Source organism: Emydura macquarii, unplaced genomic scaffold (assembly GCF_026122565.2).
Source record: "Emydura macquarii macquarii isolate MOO-44397 ecotype Brisbane River unplaced genomic scaffold, CSIRO-AGI_Emac_v2 contig_318, whole genome shotgun sequence".
Taxonomy (NCBI): Eukaryota; Metazoa; Chordata; order Testudines; family Chelidae; genus Emydura; species Emydura macquarii.
The window spans coordinates 7,752,888-7,778,890 of record NW_027130455.1 but is presented as its reverse complement, the minus strand read 5'-3'; the positions used below and the strand labels follow the sequence as shown (position 1 = coordinate 7,778,890).

The 26,003-nt window shown below is 43.4% G+C and overlaps 2 protein-coding genes across 2 annotated transcripts in view; both read left to right on the top strand.

Annotated features, from left to right (window-relative positions):
• The window catches only part of HEPHL1 (hephaestin like 1), a 62,562-nt gene extending 51,631 nt beyond the window's left edge, over window positions 1–10,931 (top strand). Inside the window, exons 15-20 of the mRNA XM_067568183.1 lie at window positions 353–459; window positions 2,240–2,462; window positions 3,792–3,931; window positions 4,617–4,776; window positions 7,198–7,278; window positions 7,362–10,931. Of these exons, the coding sequence (XP_067424284.1) occupies window positions 353–459; window positions 2,240–2,462; window positions 3,792–3,931; window positions 4,617–4,776; window positions 7,198–7,278; window positions 7,362–7,564 (914 nt within the window). The 3' untranslated portion in view covers window positions 7,565–10,931. The remainder of the gene's footprint in view (window positions 1–352; window positions 460–2,239; window positions 2,463–3,791; window positions 3,932–4,616; window positions 4,777–7,197; window positions 7,279–7,361) is intronic.
• Window positions 10,932–12,661: 1,730 nt separating this feature from the next.
• PANX1 (pannexin 1) overlaps window positions 12,662–26,003 on the top strand; it is a 37,367-nt gene continuing 24,025 nt past the window's right edge. The window contains exon 1 of the mRNA XM_067568172.1: window positions 12,662–13,023. Within this exon, the coding sequence (XP_067424273.1) occupies window positions 12,843–13,023 (181 nt within the window). The 5' untranslated portion in view covers window positions 12,662–12,842. The remainder of the gene's footprint in view (window positions 13,024–26,003) is intronic.

Below are 26,003 nucleotides of genomic sequence, written 5' to 3'. Positions count from 1 at the left end.
CCAAAACAGACAGTTTCTCCAGTCAAATTCTTTTGTTTTGTAAAATCAGGGATCAATGCACAACTGGAGACATTAATCTCAGATACAGTTCTTGACCATTACATGCTACGTAATCATAAGAATCTTTCAGTTTGTCTCTGACCTCTAATAAAAACAGAAACATTTTCAGCATCTTATCAGAGTTCATTTTCATGAGCCTCATCCCATTATAACACAGCTTCACCTAAATACATATGATTTGCATTTGGTTCTTTACTTTTCTGATTAAGAGACTGTCAGATCTAAATTATATTTTAAAAATGTATAACATCCAACTGTTGTTGGTAAAACTGTTTTCTCTCTCCTGTTTTAGGGGAAATAAATACATACAGATGGAATGTCCCAGAAAGGTCAGGTCCAGGTATCTCTGATCCAAACTGCATCAGTTGGGTTTATTATTCAACATGGAATTTTGTCAAGGTAACTGAGAAATAGTAACTAGAGGTTATGTTATTTTATGTACTTCCTAAAATGGGACTGGATCCTGCAAACTTTGCTCACTACTTGTGTGAGGATTATTGGCATAAGGAAGTGTTTACAGGACTGGATAAAATTCATGCTTTTGAAGATGACAGCTGATGATGCATGAGTAAGGCCAAATTCGTCCCCTCGTATAGTCCATTGAAATCAGAGGAGTCACACCAGGACTGTATTTGATCCCTAATGTTTTCTTTTCAAGGAAAACTTCAGGGCAGTTCGGGTGGAGGTGAGACTTTGCTTTACTGCATGAAAACCTAAAGGGCAGAAAGTGTTACCACGTTCGACTTTTTAGTCAACTTAATGCTGCAACAGACAGGACACAGACTTTGTGAAGCTAAGAGGAAGAAGAGCTGCTGGTATACTGATTACGAATCAGGTGGCAGTGTCTTTGGATTCCCAGCGCAGATGATCCCCATTTTACTTTCACCTTGACCAAAAGTCCGTTGCATGGCAGGAGCCAGATTTTCAGAAGAGCTCAGCTTCCATTTAGGCATCTAGATAAAGTGGACACATTTTGAAACGTGCACTGGACTCAGTAACTCCCAATGTTCTTGTGAAATTCTATCTCTTAGGGTGTGTCTACACGGCAATCAGAAGTATGACTGCAGCATGTGTAGACATCCCCAAGCTAAATTTAACCTAGCCAGCCCAAATAACAATAGCAGTGAAGCCATAGCAGCACAGGCTAGCTGCTCAAGTACATACCCCGTGTGCCAGGTGGGCTTGAACAGCCTGTGCTGCCACAGTTTCACTACGGTTGTTACTGGAGTTGGCTAGGTCAGGTATGTCTAGGTGTCCTGCAGTCAGACCTCTGATTGCAGTGTAGACAGACCTTTGGTCCTTTTGCACTGATGTGTGCTCCTCATGCAGATATCTCCATGCATTCTTTCTTGGCTCTCCCATTTGCACATTGAATTAAAACAAAATTGGATAGTAAAAAACGGTAGTAGAAAACTTTATCATCCATTCTGGGTGTGCGGAACGGAAACTCTACATATTAAGGAGATTTTCACTTATATATCACAAGATGGTGGCAGCTACAACTCCTGGAGTTGGAATAATTGGTTTGGTTTGGCATCTCTGCCCATCCTGGCTAATAGCCATTGATGGACCTATCCTCTGTGAATTGATCTAGTTCTTTTGTGAACCCTGTTATAGTCTTGGCCTTCGCAACATCCTCTGGCAGGGAGTTCCACAGGTTGACTGTGCATTGTATGAAGAAATACTTCCTTTTGTTCATTTTAAATCTGCTGACTATTAATTTAATTTGGTGACCCCCTATTTCTTATGTTATGAGGAGTAAATAACACTTCCTTATTTACTTTTTCTACACCAGTCATGATTTTATAGACTTCTATCATATCCCTCCTTTATATCTATTATTTAAAAGGTTTTATAAAACAGAGATAAACTGGAAGTTTGAGTTTTTAGTAGAAAATTATTTTGCTCTATGGGGTTGAAATCCTGACTGTCTGTGAAATATAATGCCTGAATTCCAGGAAGTATAGTCATTGTCAGTCATTTCTTTATCCCATGGGAAAAATATAAGTTTGAATTCTAACTGATGTATATTGTATCTGTATTTATTTCTTAGATGTGAACTATCAACAGTTATTAATTTAACCATAGCTCAAATGGTCATTTGGTCTAAATTATAAAGCAATTTAATGATGCAATGTTATGTACTGTACATAATATCTTTTTTAAAATCTAATTGCAGGACACATACAGTGGTTTGGTTGGGCCACTAATAATTTGCAGAAAAGGAATACTAAATGAAAAGGGTTTAAGGAGAGATATTGATCGTGAATTTGCTCTTCTGTTCATGGTCTTTGATGAAAATGAGTCCTGGTATTTGAATGAAAATATTGAAAAGTATCTTCATAAGTGTCCTGATAACTTTAATTACACCGAGGACTTTCTGGAGGGTAACGCCAAGCATGGTATGTAGGTTTCATTGGTGGCAGAAGCAATTTATCCAAGAGACCAATGATTATTTCTTTAACATAAGTCTTTTGGAAGACAGTCAGATTGGCTTGCAATTGTATAATCTTGTGGTACACTCTTCACAGACAAAGCAGGCTAGGTCTCAATTGGGGTGGATGGCTCTGAAAGAATGAGGGTGCATTTTGGGCACCAACAACAAACCTGGAACCAGCCAGCAGACATCAGGGGACCTTGAAAGAAGTTTCCTTAAGAGTTAGTTCACATTTAGTTTATGTGCTGAATGGTTCAAGACCCAGATAGCTGGGGCATTCAGGTACATTCCAGGTCTTGGGTCACTCATTAATTTTGCTTTGTAGTTCTTATTTAAGGGCCAAATCCTTCTCCTCCACCCATGTGTGAGTGCCCAGGGCAGAAAAATCTGCCAAACTACCAGTGCATGTAGAGAGGCCATTCCACAACCTCTTTTCACTGCAGAGATGTGCTCCATGTTGGCACACGTTGCAACAGCATGATCGTGAAGTTTGGGAACAGATGGCCAAGTGACAAGAACCCACTGGCCAAAACTCTGGCTGGGGGACCAAACAGACTGGACGCTGGAGTAGAAGCCGTAGAAAAGCCATGCTTGTGTTTCTGCACATTAATTCCATCCTAGTTGGAGTGCGATTCCATCCCCACATTCCTCACGTAGGTCCCCTTGCACAAAGGCCACTCACTCAGTACTTTACATTAAGACAGGTTAAAACTTGTCCAACGCATTGCAAGGAATAAAAACTGTTTTTTGGCACTGTGTTGAAATTGAAATGCAAACTGTATTGTCTCTTTGTCTATAACCTTGAGATGTTTTTAGGAATTTTAGGAACCCATAGCATTTAAAGGCCTGGGTCTGATTCTCACCTTCTTGTTTCTTGTGAAGCCATTTACACTATTGCAAAATGAGCCTGATTTCACCACTTGGTTTCTTGTTTTATGCTAGTATAACTCCATTGGATTTCAAGAGACTTACATTGGCACAAAACCGGAGTAATGCTGTGGTGAATCAGGCCCAGTGAGTGCAAAGTGGGTGTAAAAACTGCCAGTGACCCAAGTGATGGTAGGAATCTGATTTCATAACATTTTACCCCCAATTTTCACCCACTTTGCACAGATGTAAGTAATGACACACGGTAATGGAAAACCCCTGTCTTTGGTCTCTGCCAGGAGAAAGCAAGAACAGGTCTTCTGGGTATGGTACTTGTGTTTCTCTTCAACACCCTTAACACTCTATTTCTTTACTCGACACATTTAGTCCACTAATGTGAATCGCTCTCACTTTGTAATTCTTTCAGCAATTAATGGGAGGATCTATGACAATGTCCCTGAGCTAACAATGAAAGAAGGTATGAACACAAACTGGTACTTGATAGGAATGGGAAATGAAATTGACATCCATACAGTCCATTTCCATGCAGAGACATTCATCTTCAAGGTTGGTAAAAACAAACTAAAATCTTTGTGTTTTGATGGGAAATTTCTGCAAAAACTTCTAGCTTCTAGCCTGATCCCACCGCCTTTGCGCACACACACACATACTGTTGTCAATGGGACTTTTGCACGTGAAAACTGCAGATTTAGAATTTTGTAAAGCTCATTGTTCATATGACTTTGTATGGTGAAATATAAATGAATATCAATAGCTAAGGCATGTATGTGCTACAGGACAATAGATGGTGATTTACACGAATTGAAGTCAGTGGGAATTGTTATTCTAGGGTTCGGTTGAACCCCCATGGTTTGTATCTTTGTGTCGAAATAACCATTTAAAGAGCTTCGTTTAAAACAAATAACAATGTGTGGTGTTTTAAGGCATCATTGACATTGATAATGTAGCACCTGAAATAATTTGTATTAATCTGATTTAGTTGGGGTTGGCCCTGCTTCGAGCAGAGGGTTGGACTAGATGACCTTCTGAGGCCCCTTCCAGCCCTCACCTTCTGTGATTCTATGATTTGTATTGCGCCAGAGCCCCAGCCTCACTGGGTTAGATCCCGTGCAAACATATAACAAGGAGGGCGGACCCGCTCCAAAGAGCTTACAGTTTAGTCAGAACATTAATGCACTGTCCTCAGGTTTAGTAATGGAAATCTTCATGATGCTGTTTTGTCCTGCCACAGACAGATAATGATCACAGAGCAGACGTGTACGACCTTTTCCCTGGGACATTTCAAACAGTCGAACTCATAGCGGATAACCCTGGAACATGGCTTCTGCACTGTCATGTAGCTGACCACATTCATGCTGGCATGGAGACAACTTTTACCATCAGGAAATCAGGTATAGTATTTGGAAAATTCCATTTCATGACTTGTGCTGGTATTACAGTTGTTCAGATAAAAGACAGATGGGAATAAACATCAGGCTAGGGTCAGCACTGCCGCTGTAGGGGTATGTAAATTATTGTAAACTTCTATGCTCCACCAATGTCTGGTTCCAGGGAGTGGACCTACACCGCAGTGCAAACAGCGAGTGTTATCACTGCTGCTTTTTGCAGATTTTAAACCTCTTGGACTTCCACAAGAGCTCCTCTTATAGGTGTTGCTTGAAGGGAACCACTCTTTGGATTGTTCTGGTCATTTACATCTCCTGTAGGTGCAACTGAAGTTGCTTTGTGTCACCATAACTTTTTTCTGCAACAAGTGTTGGCACCGGGGATCATTGCAAAAGTTTCTGCTGGCCTAAACCAGATAAGAAACTAGTGAATATGGCTCATTCAGTTATAGAATTTAGAGATGAACAAGATTTATTGTATCATGCAAAAGTGAGATCTAAAACTGAACCTAACACTGACCTCTGTGGTAACCCAATTAGCTCCCTCAGCTTCCACTGAAGTCAATTGGAGATGTGGGTGCTCAGCACCTAAAATCAGGCACAAGAGCCTAGATATACATAGGTATTTAGATACGCAGCTTCCATTGAAATCAGCGGAAGTTAGGAGTTTAAATACTTTTGTAGATCTGGGCCCAAGTGTCTCAAGTTGGACACCCAGAAACAGGCACCAAAAATTAATGGACCCATGACAATTTAAACATTACTGCAGCCATTAAAGCTAGAGAGTATGTTACACTGAATTGAGTGTGGCTCTTTAATTAGAGCAGAGGATTTTAAGAGTAAATAACTCCTCTCTGTGAGTAAAGCTGGCAGAATCTGGTCCTCAGTAACTGAAGTCTTTTGAAACTCTGATGAAGGACCATGTATAAGTACACAGCACTTTCTTTTTTGTGAAATGGGAGCAGGCGCAGCTTCAGAACATTGCACTTCTGCTCTAAACTCGTTTATTTTCTTTTAAAGTGCCTCTTTACACACATTAAAAGTTTATTTTTATAAATCATTGTCACAGCTTATTACACATAGTCATTGTTCCGGAATGTTGACTTCATATCCGGCAAATGTAGCCTAAATGTCAGTCCTATCAAGCTCTCCTAAGGTGCGGTACAAGTTCATCAAGTTCAGTCTGGGCTATTTGCACGGAGAAGAGTTGCCATTTTACTCTGTATGTCAGCTTTGATTTTTGGAATCATTCTTGGGAGTTGTAATTCAGATGCTTCATGCTTCCATTCTCTATAAGCCGGATTCCCCTGCCAGACTTCATCTACCATGTTGTACCATGGCAATGTGACTTCCATGAGGCACCGCCCCCTCCCCTAGAAAGGAAACCAAGGTGCATCATGGAAGATGTAGTCCAACCAGGGAGCCCAGCATATAGAGGAGAATGAGAACATGAGGCACTGTAGGGGCATTTTAGAATTGAAATATTTTGGTGTATGACAAATTAGTGTCAAGTTACTTCCCCAAAACGTGAAACTTTCCATGGGGGGGAGGAGCAAACATTTTCCAACCATCTCTTGTGTTGAGCGGCTCTGGAAATAATAGCCCTAAAGAAAAGCTGTCTGCTCTTCAAAAGGCTTTTGTAATACAAAGGAAAATTAGAAAAAAAATAAAATAAAAAACTATAGCTTAAAGTGATCTGAAATAACTCCTGAGGAGGGTGAGGAAGAAGATTAGACACAGCCACTGGACCCAATCCTGCGAGCAAACAATGCCCATTGGTTCCAGTGGGGATTGTGAGTGCACAGCTGATGCAAAAGCAAGACCATATTTTGCCGGAAAGCTTTTCCATGCAGAGAACATTTTCTTTTCATTTCATCTCTGGTAAAAAGACAATTTATAAGCTCTTCTCGTAAGGCACATTCTTGCATGGGGAAATATGTTTATTGCGAAAACCCTGCCCACAGCTGGAGTAACAATACTGTGTTCCGTGAATGTCCACAGGGGCTGGGGAAAGAAAGCCTCCCCTGACCAGATGTTCCACAGCTGTTACAGCACCTTCAGTGGCTGCTGCACCCCTTCTATGTTGGGGATGGTGGAATACATAATGGATTTTGCCCATAGTAATTGTAAGGGTTAAGCTGAAATTCCTCTTCACAGTCCAATGTGAATCCGTTCTCTAATTTGCTCTTGTTCTGGGTGTGAAACTTCTGTTGATATGAGTGAAAGCATGCAGAATTAATGCAACAGAGATCCCTGCTGTTTATAAGAAAGGGAAATTTTCCCCTTAAAACTGCCTTTGATCTACCGGCAATCTCTGCACAAAACTTTGTTGGCCTAATCAGAATTTAATTTAGTTACCCAGGTAGAATAAATGATGCATTCACTGTTTTCTCAGACCACTAAATAAGCTTTAATTTCTTTACACAGACAACGAAATTCCTTTAGAAGGAGGTGTCACAACCACAGTATATGACACAATTACTGTGAAACACAGGGCTCCTATAAATGGTATGGATATGTTTTATTTAAATAATATAAACTTCAGCAGATGGATGTACAGGTTTCTCATATGCTACTTCTCATTTTGACAGGTTCGGACAGAGAAGGAATCGAATTCTTAGGCAAAGCTCTGGGTGCAGGAGAAGCTAGCTCGACGCTCATAGCCCTTTTTTCCATTGGACTTGTTCTTCTGGCAACAATATTAATCCTCATCATCCTCATCACTTGCCTAAGAAAAAGGACATATTACAGGGCTGCGCAACGCAAATGTGCACTCCCAACTGATTCCCTGTAACTCTATATTTTGGAGACCATATATAGAGCTGTGCTGGATTTCATTGTATATTCCTGGTATCACTGTGCTTGGAGATTCTGGTTCAAATACACAGTAAAACACAGTGAGAAACCTGGTCGAACCCACAACCAAGCCCAGGTATTTCTTTTTATGCAAACCTATTATTGGTCCTAGATTCCCTCAAAAGATTGACAAGCCTCAGTGAACACACATGGGTTAACTTTTGAGGGCTCACTGAGCTCCCCTCTAGTTAATGTGAGAAAGAGCAGGGGCCTGATCCAAAGCCCACTGAAGTCAATGTAAAGACTCTTATTGACTTCAGTGGACTTTGGATAAGGCCACGGACCCTGCCCCTTAATGAACCCAAAACAGGTGAGTTTTGCATGGTTTTGGTTTTGTAATACATGTTTCACACAGCTCTAGCTGTGAATCACTCACAAATATGTGTGCAAACATATTGGCTTTAAAGAGATTTTAACAGAATCTTGTGCTTATAAAGTAATACACAAGACCAAATTATGTCCTCAAGTACAGTATATCATTTTTGCACTTCCACTGAGTGCAATGGATTTGCATGGGTGCATGTGAGGGCAGAATTTGGCCCATAACTTCTGTGATAAAACAGTTGCATAATCAGATCTCTGTTGGGTAGTGCTATGTTGAGCTATTTTCAGTGTGTCAGATTCTGCATGTGCTAGTGTAAATCTGGAACAAATCCATTGATTCATTGGAGATACTCCAGATTGACACAGTCTGAGAACGGAATCTGGCCCAGTGAATCTACCAAAAATTTAAGAGTTCTCTTCCTTTACCTATAAAATGAGATTGCTGTGTTTTGGGGGCCAGAATTGTAAAGGTATTTAGGCACCTAAAGATGCAGATAGGTGCCTTGGTACCTGATTCAATGGGAGTTAGGCCCCTAAGTGCTTTAAAAAACCCCACCGAGTGCCTATCTGCATCTTTTGGTACCTAAATACCTTAAAAAATCTGGCCTTTGATTACTAAATAGAAAGTCATCTGGTTTTATAACTGCTGCTTATTATGGGCCTGAACCTGTGACCCTTTCTTACACTAAGCAGTAGCTTACTTCCTGATTTCAATGGGACTACTCAGGAAGTGAGTAAGGGTGGTAGAATCAGACCCTATATAAAGTGATACTTGAATGTTTACAGGAATTGTTTATTCCTGCCACAAAGATATTCATGTCACCTACAACCCGTGTGGATGAACTCCAGAACTAAAGCAATCTTTTATCTGTGAAATAATGTATCCGAGTTTGCTTCTCAGTGTAAATTAAAGTAGGTGCATAATGTCATTTTTTTCTTCTGTATTTAAAAATATGCTACACCCTTGTAGGGAACTTCACTGACAGTCACTTTGAATGTTGGTTAATGGTGGTGTGGATTAATGTCCAGATCACCAACAGATAAAAGGTGTTAAACAAAATTCTTGAGGTGTGGGGTGTTTCTCAGTGTTTTCTTGGTTCTTTTGTTTTCTTCTGGTTCTTTAAAAAGCTTTCTAGACAAAAGGCCTGATCTTGCAACCATTCATCATTCAAGAGGTCCTTCAAGAACAACTAGCGTGAGTTAGGGGCTGTTTACACTTAAAACTTAAGTCGACTTATATTACTGCAGTGATGCATGTCCACGCTATCTCCTTGGGTCAGTGGTTTGCCTCCCCCAGGGCCTAAGTGTGGGGAACTCAGAGCCTGGTCTCTCAGTTCTGCTGGCAGCTCCCTGCTGGGAACGCAGCTGCCCCACAGGCTCCGAGCGGGCTGCAGCCCCCCACCCTCCTTTGGCTCTCTGTTCCCTGCTGGAAGTGGGCGGGGGGCGGGAGAACCGTCCGAGGCTTCTCACCTCCCTGTTCCCTGCCAGGAGGAGGGCAGGGAGAGAAGCCAACCAGAGCTTCTTGCCTCCTCATTCCCAGCCAGGTGCACGGTCCAGCTGCCTGGGCTTCTCACCCTGGTTCCCAGCTGGCAGCAGGATCGAGCAACCCAGGCTTCTCGCCCTGGCTCCCAGCTGGGAGTGGCATCCATTCTTGCCCCGACTCCCAGCCGGAAGCGGGATCCAGCTGCCCAGCTCTCCAGGAGAGCAAGGGGCAGCTGGGGAATAGCTGCCTGGCTTTCTTGTCAATTTCACAGCTTGGCCACAAAATTGACAAGAGCTAACAGCCAATGTAAGTAACCCAGGGCTGGTCTACACTACAGAGTTTTGTAGACAAAAGTTGTACACATTGAAATGCTCCTCTCACCGATGTAACTCCCCTGCTATGCCGACATAATAAAAACATCACAACGAGAGGTGCAGGGCTTATGTCGGTGTAGAAAGGGCGATGCAGTGTCAGGGTAGACACTGCCTTCTTTACATGGGCTATCCCTGTCATTCTGAAATTGACAAGAAAACCGGGCAGCTAGAGCTCAGTTTTCCCCCCCTCCTCTGGAGAGTTGAGTGGCTGGACCCCGCTATCAGCTGGGAGCAGGGCAAGAAGCCCTGGGTGGCTGGACCCTGGCTCCCAACGGAGGGGGAAGAAACCCTGGGCAACTTCTCCTAGCTCCCAGCAGGGAGTGGGGGGAGGCAGCCCATCAGGAGCTCAGGAGCCTGTGGGGCAGCCAAGCTCCCAGCAGGGAGGTGCCAACCAAGCTGAGAGACCAGACTCTCAGCTCCCCACGCTGCTCCTCTTAGGTTGGTGGAAGTGCTCCTGATGAGGATGTGCACCACCGGCCCAGGGAGGGCAGTGTGGACATCAGCCACCGCAATAATTAATGTATATAGACACTATATAGACACTGCGTTGCCGTCACTACACCGACACAAGCCCTACACTTCTCATCAAGGCGAGATTATGATGTCGGTGTGGTAGGGCACTTATATTGGCAGGACAAGGCTGTAGTGTAGACACTGACATAATTAGGTTGATGTAAGCTGCCTTACCTAACTGTGTAGTGTAGACCAGGCCTTAGTTACAGGACTGGGCTCAGAAATAGGATAGCAATTACATTGTACCACAAACACTCCTTCAATCATTACTTTTAAAGCTTCCTTTATAGCTGGTTAAACTTAATACTATTCAGGAAACCACAGACATTCTAAACGCTAGTTTCTTTCCACCACGTAACCACTAGCAATGAGGTCTCCTGTTTTGTTAATTACTATTCGTGTGTCCAGAATGCTTGTGTACTGTATACAAATAAAGTTAAGGCATTCACCCATCATGCACCATAAATAAAGCAACATTATTTAGGAATTTTTATTTCTGTTTTCCATATGTGTTTGATGTTTAAAACAGAATCATAAAATATTTGAATGGCATAATGTAACCTTTTAAATAAGGTTTAATAACGTATTAATAATTAAAGGTTTACCATTTGTAAGAACCTTCTGACAGTTTCTTTAATACAGGAACTCTTTTTTTATTTGAATTGGGTGGTTGTGGTGGAACAGGGATGGGGTATTCTAAGAAGTCTTGAACGTCATTGCAAAACTTCATGCTTTTTAGTGTACTAAACATAATAGTTTCACAGTTAGCTTGTCTTTCTCCACCTTCCCTCTCTGCTTATTTGTTCTCTCTCACCATATGCTAAGAGTGTGAGCTTTTTATGGCAGTCTTTTTATTCCATGTGTGACACCTAGCAATATGGGGCTGACTACTCCAATTTTCTTTGTTGGAACAGCATAGCATTCTTACTGCAAATCCCAAACAAGCCCTTCAGGACAGCACGTCTCCCTGTACCTTCAAATTTCAGGCTGAATATCAGGAAAATGCCTTAATGCCAACGTCTGTCAGACTGTAAACTAATCTCCCGAGAAAGAAGCCCCTCTGACCAACTCATTTATAAGTGAATGGGAGAATATTTATTTAGCTATTCGTTATTAACTTGTGGTAATGCCTTAAATGTGGTAGGGTCTTTCCAAACAAAGACAGAGGTAGACACCATACCTGCCTTGTAGTGGATGCTACAATCCTACACTGATGAGGGTGGGTTAGCTGTCTTGTTAGGATCTTGATCCCACAAACCTTCTGTATGTGGAACTTCAGTTGAAGTGAATGGGAGTTCTGCATGCCAGAGCCCTTGACATATTGGTCATTTTCATCATTAATTTCTGAGATGCTAATTATGTGAAAGTGGGTTGCCCCTTAATAGTCAATGAACCAGTAAAGCATGCAGTCTGGTTTCACTGCTACCTGGGCCCTCTGGCAGTGGAGAAGCCAGGGGTTATCCCACAAACACAAGGGAATGGAGTTCACTGGACTCAAACTGGAAAACAAATATTCCCACGGAAGTGGACCTTTGGAGCCAGACACCAGAGGGTTTAGATGGGGGAAATTTCCTTTTCTCTCCCTGTACAAATAAGCTATTAACACTCAGTCACAGCCAGTTGCCATTGCATATACTTTCTGTTGGCTACTACAGCCTGGAATGCAGCCAACTGGCACTACAAATACAGGTTGCAACTTGCAAGAAGCCGTCAGAGTAGCCCCCTCTGGTCTAACTCTAAACTCTGAATTGGGCTCAGTTCGGTGGGGGCTGCCACAATTTAGCAGTAGAGCCTGGATTTGTCTGGCCCTCACAGCTAGTCAAATCTCCCCGCGTGAGATCTCTGGCTTGCGTCCCCGCTCACACTGCTACAAGCCGGGAGTAACTGCACTGAAATCAGTGGAGCTGGGCTGGTACAAAACCGGTGTGACTGGCGGATCGGGCCCGGGGGCTACTTCTTTCTACATGCACCTGTTCTCCCCAGCCGTGCCCGGGGTGAGAGGCAGAGAGACCCTCCTCCCCATAACCACCAGCAGGACAATTCCTCACAAGATGCTTTGGGGTCGGGGGAACGGGGCTGGGGGGGCAGCGGACTCCATCGACCCAGCAGCCCCTAGCTGAGCAAGGGCCACGGGGATCGGTCTGTGGCACGGACCAGCCATCGCCCTCAGCCATCGCCCTCCTGCGGGCCTGACCCACCCTGCCTCGCCCCGGGTGCCCGCCGCCCGGCCCCGCCTCCCGCCGCGCTGAGCGAGGCTCAAAGGCCCGAGCGCCAGCTGGGGACGCGGGGAGAGGCGAGCTAGACAAAGGCGGGCGGGGAGGCGGCCGGGGCTCGTCCCGCTGCTGCCGCCGCGCGCTTCGGCCCGCCGCCGCCTGGGGCAGGCGCGAGCGAGAAGCAAAAGCGAAAGGAAGGAGCCGGGAGCCGGGGCCCGGGCCAGGCTGCGCTCGCGCCGGGCGCTCCCAGGCCCGCGGCGGGCTGCCCAGGGTGGGACAGCGGGTGGCAGGGCCCGGCCGGCGCACGCCATGGCCATCGCCCACATCGCCACCGAGTACGTCTTCTCCGACTTCCTCCTCAAGGAGCCCTCCGAGCCCAAGTACAAGGGGCTGCGGCTGGAGCTGGCGCTGGACAAGCTGGTCACCTGCATCGCCGTGGGGCTGCCCCTGCTGCTCATCTCGCTGGCCTTCGCGCAGGAGATCTCCATAGGTAACCGCGCCCCGGGCCAGCCCCCGCAGCCTGCTGGCGCCCTGCCCTTGTCCCCGCTTGGCCCCGCGCCTTCCCGCCCCGCTCTTGTGCCCCCCCCCCCCGAGAGCGTCTGGGAGCAGCCGCCGCCGCCGCGTGCACCGAGCCGGGCTGCATTGTCCCTTCGGAAGGCTCGTGTGTCTGCTGACAACTCTGGGCTCTCCTTGGGCTGAGGGTCCTACTGACCTGGCTTCAGCACCAAGTCGCTTGCCTTTCTGCGCTCCTGCAGCAAGATTTTGTTGTCTCTGTATTAAGGCTAGCAGAGAATCTGAACTGGCACCAGAATGCGGGGCTCCCAGTAGCACCAGAGCTCCTTAACCGGGCTAGGAACCCGTGAGTGGGCTTTAGGAAGTAATGCAATTGTAGGGCAGGAATCAGTTCTTCTTTCCTGTCTTACTGGGCACGCTGGCGAGGCTTAACACATAATCATTAAGAACCGAGATTTTTCCCACGAACTGTATCCAAAAAGAGCTCTTTACTGAATTTAAAAACACATTTGAGTAGAGAGGTCAGAGTAAATACATGCTGCATAAATGTCAAGTATCCTTCCTAAGGAAATAACAGAAGAGAGAAACTAGAACATCTGTGTATCACAATAAGGAACTGAGCAGTTTCTATGCACTGACTGCAGGATAAATAAGATAGAGGAGAGGTGAGACTGATCAGGGAGCATGGGAGAAGAATGTATTTGAATAATCAAAACTAATAGTTTTGCTTTGAAGCAAATAAGTGTGGATGGCCACACATGCACTGTACTGTAAGCTTAAGAAAATGCTGATAGAAATGTCATTTTTAAGGAACATAGTCATTTTTTTGGCTTCTCAGCCTTTGCATTGTACCTTTAAAATACTCCACCTTCCACTTTCTAAACTGATACATTATTGTTTTGTCACTCAGAAGGAGCCTTATGATTGCATAAGGTTGCAAAAGGCAAGCAGTGATTCTGAAACAGATTGTGGTAGATAATCAGCAGAAATGAGCTTTCAGTGTGATGCTGTGGACAAAAGAGCTAAAGTGATTCTGGGATGCATAAATAGGGGAATTTCAAGCAGCAGAGAAGTTATTTGACCTTTGTATTTGGCACTAGTGCGACTACTGCTTGAGTACTGTGTCCAGTTCTGGTGTCCATAATTCAAGAAGGATATTGATTAATTGGCAAGGGTTCAGAGAAGAGTCACCAGAATGATTAAAGGATTAGAAAACATGCCTTATAGTGATAGACTCACGGAGCTTGATCTAGTTAATTTAACAAAAGGAAGGTTAAGAGGTGACTTGGTTACAGACTGTAAGTATCTACATGGGGAACAAATATTTAATAATGGGCTCTTCAATGTAGCAGAGAAAGATAGAGCATGATTCAGTGGCTGGAAGTTGTAGCTAGAAAAGTTCAGACTGGAAATAAGGCATACATTTTTAATGGTGAGAGTAATTAACGTTTGGAACAATTTACCAAGGGTCATGGTGGATTCTCCATCATTGACAATTTTTAAATCAAGATTAGATGTTTTTCTAAAAGCTAAGGTCTAGGTATTATTTTGGGGACGTTCTATGTCTGTGCTATACAGGAGATCAGACTAGATGATCACAGTGTTCCCTTCTGGCTTTAGAATCTATCAACTACATGTCCACATCAATTCACATGCAAAATTCTCATTGAGTTCAATAGGAGTTCCATGCATGCAAAATCGCCTAGAGATGACCCATAATTTTCACACTGACAGAGGCAGACAAGGGGCTTTATTACGCTACTGAAGAAGAATGTTTATCTAATATTTGTATATATCTCAGACAACTGGATGTGTGCCTGTTTCTGATTCAATAGATAGCAACCTATCTGGATTGCTATCTCTGCTCCTTTGTTTTCTTTCAGCTCCATTCAACCACTAAGACTTTGTTGTGGCCACACTTGGAAAAAATTTGATTTACAGCTTTATTAATGCTGCTCTTTGGACTTGGTAAACTGTCATAGATATTTTTATGACCTTCATTACTGGGTGTCATATTTATCCTTGCAACACCCCTCTGAGGCAGGGAAGTGCAAATATCCCCATTTTACAGATAGCCTCTTTGAGCATCAATTCCTTAAGGCCCCGATCCTCAGAGGTATTTTAGGCACTTAACTCCCATTGAAATCAATGGCAAGTAGGTGCTTATTTTCCTTTGAGGATCTGGGCCTTAAGTGATTTATCCAAGGTCTGTGGTGTAGCAGGGAAGTTGGGTCTCTGAAATCCTACGCTAGCATCTTAGCCACTGGACCATCCTCGTTCTTTTGTGTTTGATCCTAATCTGTGACTCTCCTTGCTTTTATTGTCTGTCATTAACATCATATTCTTCTAAAAAAGATTATGGTAACACAGTGTACTGTAGTAATTGCCACCTCTTTTTTTTAACAACACAGTCTCTGCTCTTGATTTCTACAGTTGTCATGACACTCTTCTCATTGAATGAAATGATGCTCAGATTGATTAAAAGGCAACAGAAATGTAATCTATTAATGTACAATATCTGGGTATGAAGGGTGAGACTGTACCTTTATAACTCAGCCCTGAGTAGATACATAGAGCTGAAACACCCCAATGGGAGCTCAGCAAGGAATTGTACTACGGCGAAATATAATCCATCCCTGAATTTCCGGATGAGTATGCTACCCCTAGTCCCATGCTTATCCTGCTCTTTTCATTCCTCCTCCTCTTCCTTTGAGGAGATTTCCCTTCCTGGGATGTGCAGAGCGGGATCAGTCTCTGTGGTCCCTCAAGTACAGTGACTGTGCCTGCCTGTTGGCAGGCTTCAAGAGGAGAAGGTTTCTTGTGCGCCTCCACCAGGATCCCCCCCACAAGGGCAAGTTGCAATCTGATCTGAAGCAAAGCTGTTAATTGGACAAACTTGTGCTCAGTTACTGGTAATAGTTGAAGGCCTGATCCTGCAAATGCACATGCGAGTAACTTTACTTCTGTGAGTATGTGGAAGTGAAGTCAGTGGACCCCTCACAGTAGTAAGCACTCTGTCCCTGGCCTTTAGTCACTATAATGTCCTGAATGGGCCATAAGCCTGTGCCTTGCAGAAAGTCACTCTAGCCTTTAGAGGCGACAGGACTAGATTTTGTTTTTCTGGCATATGCCCGGTCTGCACTTAACATTTAGATCACTTAGATCACTCAGAGGTGTGACAAATTCACACCCCATGGTGCCATAATTAAGCCAGCCTAGACCTTGGTGTAGATGTGACTAGTCGAGAGAAGAATTCTTCCAGTGATCTAGCTGCCACTGTGTCACTATGCAACAGAAAACCCACTTCTGTTGATGTAGGAAGTGTCTACGCTACAGTGCTGCAGCAACAGAGCTGCAGCTGTACAGCCATAGCGCCCATTGTGAAGACATGACCTGGGGTGAGTGAACAAGCGTATTTAGTAAATTAGGGTCAGATTTCCCACTGAAGTCAGTATTTTCTGAAGAAATGTCTGATGAGAATATGAATCTGGCTCCTGAATTATAAAGGCCAAGTTTTCTGATTATCTCACAGATTTCCCAGAATTATGGAACCTGGGTCATGAGAAAATTTTATGTATTGTTTATGTGAAGTTTGTAATCCATATGGCAAGACAAGACAGCTCACAAATATGCTTCATGGATCCATATTTTTGAGCCCCCTTTCCAAGAATCTTTAAGTGATAATTTTCTGTTTCTTCATTCTTCCTGTTTTAACAGCAGACTCTTTTAATTTCCCAGAAATGACTGAGGGGCTTTCCAAGTCTGAAGGATAACATTGCCTTATATTTTACAAAATATGTACCTTTTGGTACAAAATGTGTTGCAGGATGTGTTTAAGCAAATTAGAAAACTGCATCAGATAAAGGTTTACACCGAAAATGTCAAAAGTGGCCTGTATTAGTGGGTGCCTCCATTTTGGGTCCCCAGCTTTATACCCCTTGAGCATAAATTTCCGAGTTGTTGAGCAGCCACAGCTCCAACTGTAAGCAATGAAAGCTTGAATTAGACTTTGAATTCCGTGGAGAGCCTCTGCAGAAATTGAAGCACTGGGCGATGTACGCATGGGGCTCACTTGTGTTGCCTAGCAGGTGGACTGCCATATTCTGTTTCCAGCCTGTGTAGCTTCATTCCTAAGTGCAGTAATCAAGAAGTCAGGAATACACGAGTCAGTCGCCATGACTAGGTCTGAGTCTGATAGGATGATGCAAAGTTTTCTTACCAGTCAGAGATTGAAGAGAGATGTGCCTCTTCCTGATATCCATTTACTCATGCTTTCCCTGGTTTTAAACACTTTGAGGTAAATCCTGCTCCTCTCCTATTTCAAGGGGGGACCCCTTTCAGGAGATTGCACAGCGTTTGGGTAAAGGTGGGTAGGGTGGGATGGAGGATTTGCCACGACATAACTCCTCCAGCTCTTCCTTCTACTCCATTTCCCCTGTAGGGAGATCTCTAGGATGGTGGAGTTTACTTCAGTCATTAGGCTGGATTAGTGGCTGCAGATCAATTCCTTTTCTTCATTCCTTCCCTACAGAGAATCCCAGTGCCCAAAATAGTTGCACAGAGTGGGTGTTGGAGAGATTTGTCCCACAATGGCTGGTCCTGTTGAAATCAGTGGCAAAACTCACATCAACTTCAGTGGGAAAATGATTTGGCCCCAAGCACACAAATGTATATAAAATACATCTCTCAGTGTTAAAATAATTTGAATAGATATTAATTGAAATTATAAAACTGCACTCACAAAGCAAAAATTAGCCTGACCACCAAACAGTCTATGCCCCAGTGAAAACACTTGGCTTTCGACTCTAAATGGAAGAATTCTGGTTTTAAATTAACCATTTTATAATACAAGCTCTCTAGTGTGGTGATATGTTATGGTATCATAACCTCTTGGTGTGTTAATATTGAACAGTTGTCACACCTACCTCCCCAAGTCTTATTGCGTAAGTAACTGAGTGTTACTTCACTGAATTCTCTGAACTATTTTAATATTGAATTTCTCTGAAGGTAAGTAATTCTGTGAGCGTTCATGTAGGAAAACTAGCACTGGATTCAAGCCTTCCTTTTGTGACTGTACTTCTATTGGTTAACAATTCAGAGCTGCCAAAATGGGAGGTGATAGTAAGATCCTATTTCAGCTCTGAAGAAGCATAAGAGAATATCTAAAATAGATAGAAGGGATTAGCAAGCTGTAAAAGCAATGCCAGGGATGAGTTAGAACATGAAAATAGCTGAACAGGAGGTTACAGTGTTTTGCAGTCATAGGATTTGCCTTCCACGCCGAGTGCCCTCAGAGATTCCAGGTCCTCAAAGCAGAAGACGCTCAGGCTGAAGGTGGCCATGATGGTCCCTTCAGTTAATTGTCTCTGAAGAGTGCTCTGGTCGGTTTGTGAGTTGAATATGGACTGCAGGGGAGAGAGTGATATGAGAACACCTCAGCCCTGTGCTGATGCAGCACCTCTGAGTAGTTGCTTGTAAAAGGATGAAGGACTGTGTGGAGTTGAACGTGTCAGGTGAAGACTGAGATGCTTCCCCTTCAAGTTTTGCTTGGTGGACAATGGAAAATGGCCTCCCATCTGCCTTCACTCCAGACTGGCCTGCAGCGGTGGGAGTGGGAAGGAGAAAAGGGTGCTGCTGAGCGGATAAGCTTAACCTTTTCTCAGCTCTTGGAGCTCTCCGACTCAGTAGTTCACCTCTGTGTTGAAATAGAAAAGCCACTTCAGTAGTAACACCTGAAAATGGGAGGGTAAGGCAAGGACCAGACAGCAGGAGAACACCTACCACACACAAATGAATTTAAAGCCCAGCTGCTGAAGACATTTGTCATGAGGTTAAACCCATGACCAGAATGTTTAAAATACAGTAATTAACCATGGCTTATTGTGGGAGTAGTTGGAAAGAATATAAGAACAATAAGCAATAGGGTAGAGAGAGGAGGAAACATTTCCATCTTGCGCTGCGTACTCAGGACTTGGGAGCTGAGGCTTTAAAGTTTCAGCCAATGAGTGCTAAATTACGCTGCTCTTATACAGCCAGATTCTTCCTTGCCCCTAGTGACTGTACAAGGATTTGGGGCACATGGGTGAACATGAATGAAGCCTTGTCCCACATTGTACCCTTTGCAGGGGCCAGACTGTAATCATGCTCTCCGAAAGGCAGGCTGATGGCAGAGTTGATCCTGCATATGGTGAGGGAATAAAAGGCACAGTGTGTACCCTGCGAGAAGGTGTAGCCGTGACTGCTGTGCTCTCTGGTGTCCCTGGAGGCATTGTGCCTGAATTAATGTCGTCAGGTTCTCCTGCAAGGGCAGTGCACCTCTTCACCCTTCCTACTGCAGAGCTATGTCTTTAAGCATAATCTAGCCCACAGTGTGTAAATATGTCCCTATTTTTTTATCCAAGTTACTCATACTTCCAAACAAAGATCAGAATCAAGCCCTAAAGAAGGGGAAAAAGCAATTCTAGGACCAACCTATTAGACATGCACTAAGAAACAATGCAGTCTCCGGATTGGGTTAGGCTGTTTGCCCCGCAGTCACACGCATCTGATGTCTTAGAACACAAGGAGGCCATTAATGAGGCCACAATTTTGTCTTGTTAAAATCAGTCTTGTGATTCCTGAGCAGGCCAGAGGCTGTAATTAAATTTGACATCAAATGAGCTAATGTGCATGTGCTGCTGCAGCTGCCAACTGCAAATTGATTGAAAAATCCCTCTGAACATTACTGGTGAATCTTACATGTGTTAATGGATGTGGTTGGCATATCTTACAGTACAGTGGGCCAGTATATTCTGAAAAGGAATGCCTTAGACTTTTACAGGGTGAGGAAACAAAGAACAATTACTGACTGCTCTGTGTCTTGAGGAATATGAACAGCATCATGGTGGCTTATCTGCCTAGAGAAACATTTTAGACTGGAGCTCTTGTTACAGTTGATATTCCAACCACTTCAAGATTTTCATTTTACTTATCTGAACTGTAAAAGCAAAGTTTTGCAATGAAATGCAGTCTTCATCTACCAGGGAGGACTGGCCAGAGAAACATGACTATTGGGGCAGGCTTTTCATAGGATTAACTGGAGGAATTTTTAACTTTTCCATTAAATAGCCTTTAAATAACACTTCTTAGTTATGTAAAAAGTTGATAAATGCTTAGTTTTAATGATGATTGTATTGAATTTTGATATTCATAGAACAGTAGCATCTCTTAAATATCATCATCAAGGCAGAGCCCAAAAGGACATAGCTTCCGTGTAGATTGAGTGCCACTCAGCTGATCTCTAGCTAGATCTTTAAGACAATTTATCTGGATGTTCAGTCTGTGTTCATCATCATCGGCAATCTTCTCACACCTCTAAAGCTTTTGGCAGGCACATGCTCATTGGCCGTGTAGCATAGTTCTTGGAAAACATGCTTCATAATTCATTGGTCTTCCATCTTAGTAATATGTCCATACCAAGAAAGCATCCATGGAGAGAATAGCACGGCTGCATATGTGCCAGTATTCAATTAATATCAACATTCACTCTCAATAGACTGTCCTGTGCTGAGCAGTAAAATAATTTTTTTAAGAGATCTACTTAGACTTTAAAGCCAAATGCTGTCTTTGGATGCATATCTGTAGCTCCTACTCATCTTGGTTGAACTCTTGGCCCCACTAAAGTCAATAGGGCTGGGATTTCACACTTTACGTGGAACCTTATCTGTGCTTCTGAAGGCAGAATTTTAAACACTTAATGAATGGGAATGCCATTAATTTGGAAAATACTTATCTAGTCTCCATTTGACTAAATTCAGCCCTCTGGTTAGAGAAATGATTAAGTGTTCAGCTTTTGCCATTACAGAGCAATCCTCCTCCATAACAGTGTGTGTCTAAAATGAGATATACGGGGAGAGTGAGGCGTTAGTGACAATCCATTTATCACTCAACCCCTCACATTTGCATCTCTATACTGGCTCCCCTTTCCATGGAATATCTAATTTAAAATTCTCATCCTTGCCTTTATGGCCCTGCATCATTCTTTCCTCATATAAAGTCCTCCCTCTGCTCTGCCACCAAAACCAGCTTGAATGCCCTATTGGTTTTCTGTTCCCACACCAGTGTACAGGTCTTTTTCCATGCTTCACTTGTACATTGAATTAACTTTTTATCTTAGTTCTTCAAGCTACCAAGCTCTTTCTTCAAGAAGTGTGTCCATAATAAGAAGAACTCCCTGTCCCAAAACTGCCAACTCCTCAGGGTTTCTCAGTGCATCATCTGTCTTATATTATCTTTGGCGCAGGGCATGTCTTTATATTGTGTTTTGTACAGTGCCTAGGACTATGTAAGCATTTTTAAAAAGTAAATTTGCATTTCATTTGCACACTGTGCCAACACACTGTTGGCACCATAAAAGTAATAATCATAGTTTGCATAGATTCAGATGAAAATCTCATCTTTTATCTCAGTAATAGCTGCCTGTATGAAAGTGTTTAGAAGGAAAGCAATTTGATTACAGTAGAACCACACAGATACTAGAGTTGCAAACTGACTGGTCAACCACCTCATTTGGAACTGGAAGTATGCAATCAGGCAGCCACAGAGACAAAAAAGAAGCAAATACAGCACAGTACTGTGTTAAATGTGAACTACTAAAAATAAAGGGAAAGTTTAAAGAAAAGATTTGACAAGGTAAGGAAACTGTTTCTGTGCATGTTTCATTTAAATTAAGATGTTTAAAATCAGCTTTTTTCTTCTTCATAGTAAAGTTTCAAAACTGTATTACATCAATGTTCTGTTGTAAACCTTTGAAAGAACAACCTTAACTAGAGCCCTGCGCGGATACGGATATGTGGATCTGCATCCACAGGAATAAACTTTTATTCAACCCGCAATCTGCCCTCCCTCTTTTAGATTTACCTGCATCTGCACATCAGCTGAGCCCCTGCCACCTAAAACAGCTGATGGGCCCCTCCTGCCTAACAGCTGATCAGCTGTTGAGCCTGCCAGCCCCCTAACAGCTGATCAGCCCTGCCCTCCTACCTACCAGCTAATAAACCTCCCAGCTGTCCTTCCTGCCAAACAGCTGATCAATCCCGCCCTCCCCCTTAACTGTTGATGAGCCTCCCCATTCCACCTCCAGCCTAACAGCTAATCAGCTGTTGAGCCTGCCAGCCCCCTAACAGCTGATCAGCCCTGCCCTCCCACCTAACAGCTGATGAGCTGTTGCGCCCTGTCAGCTCAGCTGTTCTCTGCACCGCTGGCTAGCAGCTACTCCAGCCCTGCCCCAGAAGTCATAGAGGTCTCGAACTCTGTGACCATCCAGCTGCAATCAGCAAGAAATGGTCTGGGGTTATAAAGTGGATATCCGCGGATTTGCAGGGCTGTAACCATAACTTTCCGTTCAGAGCTGTGAACATTTCAGAGTTAAAAACAACTTCCATTCCCGAGGTGTTCCTAACTCTGAGGTTCTACTGTACTGCGGGCTCAGTGTTGCCAGGTATAGAACATCCTGATTCAGATCTAGAAGAAGTATTTAAGCATGTGATTAATATCAGCTTTCAAAAGTGCCCAGAACTTGAAATTCTGTCCACTTATTTGGTTGTCCAAATGGCCAAATTCTTGAAATCCCACCCCTCTGTGTCCCAGTTTTTCCATGTATAAAATGAGAATAATAATGTTTATCTTGCAGGAATTAACTAACGTTTGGAAACACATGCTGTTTACTTTTATCCTGAAGAATCAAAGATCATTTTTGCAGATTGTATTTAGGGGGTCACACTCCCATTCCTGAAATGCATATTTCTCTTGCAGCAGAACACAACCGCCGTTCTGCACCAGCAAAGTTGCAGAACTGTTGAATCGCTCATATCACTTTGTACAGCAGCTCGGCTTTTCCTTGGGACTCTGGGAGGGGAATTGGGATTTGTGCTTGTAGATCCCTTTCCAGTAGGGCCATGACTTGTGAAATATGGCTAAATCCTGCTCCCCTTGGAATCAGCAGCAAAACTCCCATTAACATCAAGGAACAGACCCAAACTTATGGGTTTGTATTGCAGCAGTGCCTAGAAACCCCAACCAGGGTCAGGGTCCTGTTGTGCTAGGCACTGTACACACACATAGTTAAATGAAACCTGCCCCAAAGAGCTTACAATGTAAATAGAAGCCCAGAGAGTAAAGTGGCTTGCCCAAAGTCCGACACTAGGTTAGTTGTAGAGCTGTTAATGGAGCCCGGGGAAGAAATCCTCACCCCGGCTCCAGGATCTTTACACTGGGTAAAAGGGCTGGAGCAGCAGATAGGGGCCCTAAACGCCTTGGTTCCAGCTGTGAGAGGCTTGTCCTGGTGCAGTTACTGAGGCAGACTGCTGTAAGGCTGCTTTCTGAGGTGAATCCCTTGTAAGGTCTGGTGTAGCGGGTGGGCTGAGGATGGGAGGGGCATATTGAGGTTGGGGCTGCAGCACTGCGGAAATTTCAGGCAGCACAGCAGCCCTTAGGGCAGCTCTGGGACTTAGACTTTTATTATGTACAGTCATGTAGCCTTGTACTATGTACTTGAGTTGCATGCCTTTAGGTAATTTTCTGCCTTCCATGATAAACTGTGTCTAGGAGTTTGCTGATAATCCCAGTATACTTGTCAAGATTATTTTGATCATGTTGGTGCTTTCACATTCTTATCTGTATGCAGCTATAATCAATGGATAACACGCTGCAGCTGTCTTCTGCAGTCTATCTTTGGGACAGCCGTGTAAATGAGGCGACATTTTCATTGCCTTTTGCTTTGTCGTTGAGGAAAATGTTGTATAATAAAAATTAATGAACTTTTCTGTCTTCCCTCTCGGTTAAAAGCAGTGTAAATGTAATTTTGGTGATGTCGATACATAACTTCTCTGCTAAATTAGGCAAGGTTACTGCTGGTTAGTATATTAAACATGATTGTTTTGCTGTTCCCACATCTCCCTCCTGCACCTTTGTTTGTTGTATCTATCTGTTGTCCCTCATTATGTGCTAAAGTTGTACATTTTGGAGGGGTGTTGCCTTTTTCAAAAAAATTACATCTGGCTACAGTACTTCCCACAACAGGGCCTGGATCCTTTATTGAGGCTTCTAGGTGCTACTCCAATATAATTTAATGTATTAATGCTTTTCACTTTCCTCCCCAAGACGTAAGTGTTTTTAAATGATAAATGTTTTTAAACTGTAATGTTTTAAAAATGTTTTTGTCTGTATTGATTTAATAGGTATTAGTCCTTTTCAGTTCACTTTTTGCAAACAGTAAAAATAATCATGCAGTAGAACTGTGCTAATCTGCACACTTCATGCGCAAAAAATGCAATCTCACCCCACTTCTTAACAGAGCTTTAATGCAGGGGTGTCAAACATCCGGCCCGTGGGCCGGATACGGCCCGCCAACCTTTTTGGTCCGGCCCCTGGCAGCAGTGCGCGCTGCCGTGACATCTCGTCAGAGGGTATGACGCCACAAGATCTCGTGACGGCGCACGCTGCCACAAGCTCTGTGTACTCTGGCGGCAGCACGTGGAGCCTGGTATTTCGATTTATGGTACGCATGGCCCACTTGAAATACATTTTATTCAAGTCTGGACCGCCATAGGAAATGCGTTTGACACCCCGGCTTTAATGAGTGCTGAAACAATGACTCATAATAATAAGAGTCCATAACCAGAACCCAAGCATAATTTTTTTGGGCCCAGTATAAACTTGTATCACATGTATCACAATTCCTCATCCCAGACATACAATCTCATGAGCCATCAGCATTTTTTTCCTCATGGTAATGGGGGTTGCAGCCTGGGCCGGGCCCCCCAGGGCCTATAGGCCCCCCAGGGCCTCTGGGCCCTGGTAAAGTGTACCCTACCCCCTCCCCCCCATGTGGGGGCCCTGTCCATAACTTTTACCAAAAAAGTGCTAGAGTATGCTAGTGTGTCAATTAAGTGCCCAGTCCTGTAAGGTCCTGAGTGCCCTCAGTGCCCACTGTTGTCTGTCTTTACACTTCTCTGTGAAAGAACCTTGTGCACTGTTGGAATTATATAGATACAAAGGGTCTTCATTACACCATTGAGATTAATGGAATTACACTGGCATAAAATTGGTGTAACAATGTGGAGAAGATGCACCAACATGTTATGAAGCATTATCATCAATCATTAACATTACACCACAAATAAATGGGAAAAATACATTTTCTGATCCATATCTTTTTCTTTATTTTCTTATTATGGCCTGATGCTGCAAAATGTTGAACTCGCTTAACTCCCCTTGACTTTAATGGAAGTCAAAATAGCCAGCAGCTCATAAGAGGCACTCAGCACTTTTCCTACCCACTAATTCACAAAAATGCAGTAATTTGCAACGGATTTCCCATTCGTTAACTCAAATTAATGAGGTTCTACTGCACTGAATTATGTTCAGTTACTCTCATTGATGACCCTGGCATTACTAAGACAAACATGACTCAGCACAATTCTAATTATTCACCTCTTGACTGTTTGAAAGGGTAATATTCTGCTGTTATTTCACACACAGAACGCCCCATCAACAGCAACTGGAGTCTTGCTAAATAATGGGGCAGAATATAAAGCTCAGGTTTCCTGTTGGATATCCAGAGATGAAGGGCACTTAAATTGCCCAGCAGGCTTGCACTGTATTTCCTGGTCATCCATTGTTAGTGGGAAAATGTCGGTAAATACAAGCCACCCTGGAGTGGTAGAGCATAACTGTTGAGGGTTGTGCCAACTCTGTTAAATCTATTTAGGATCTCTGTAAATAAATTACAATTTTCATAAGGGAGCCTTGTGACTGGTCAGAGCATGTTGTCATATCACTGCAGTCTTATAAATAATGAGAACAGTGACTCACAATGTAGCTTTGTGTTCATATTGTGTGTGGAGCCGCTAACTGTCTTTGATTCACAACATGGCATAGTTATAATTGTAATTAATTTAGTTCTTGTTATAAAAGGGG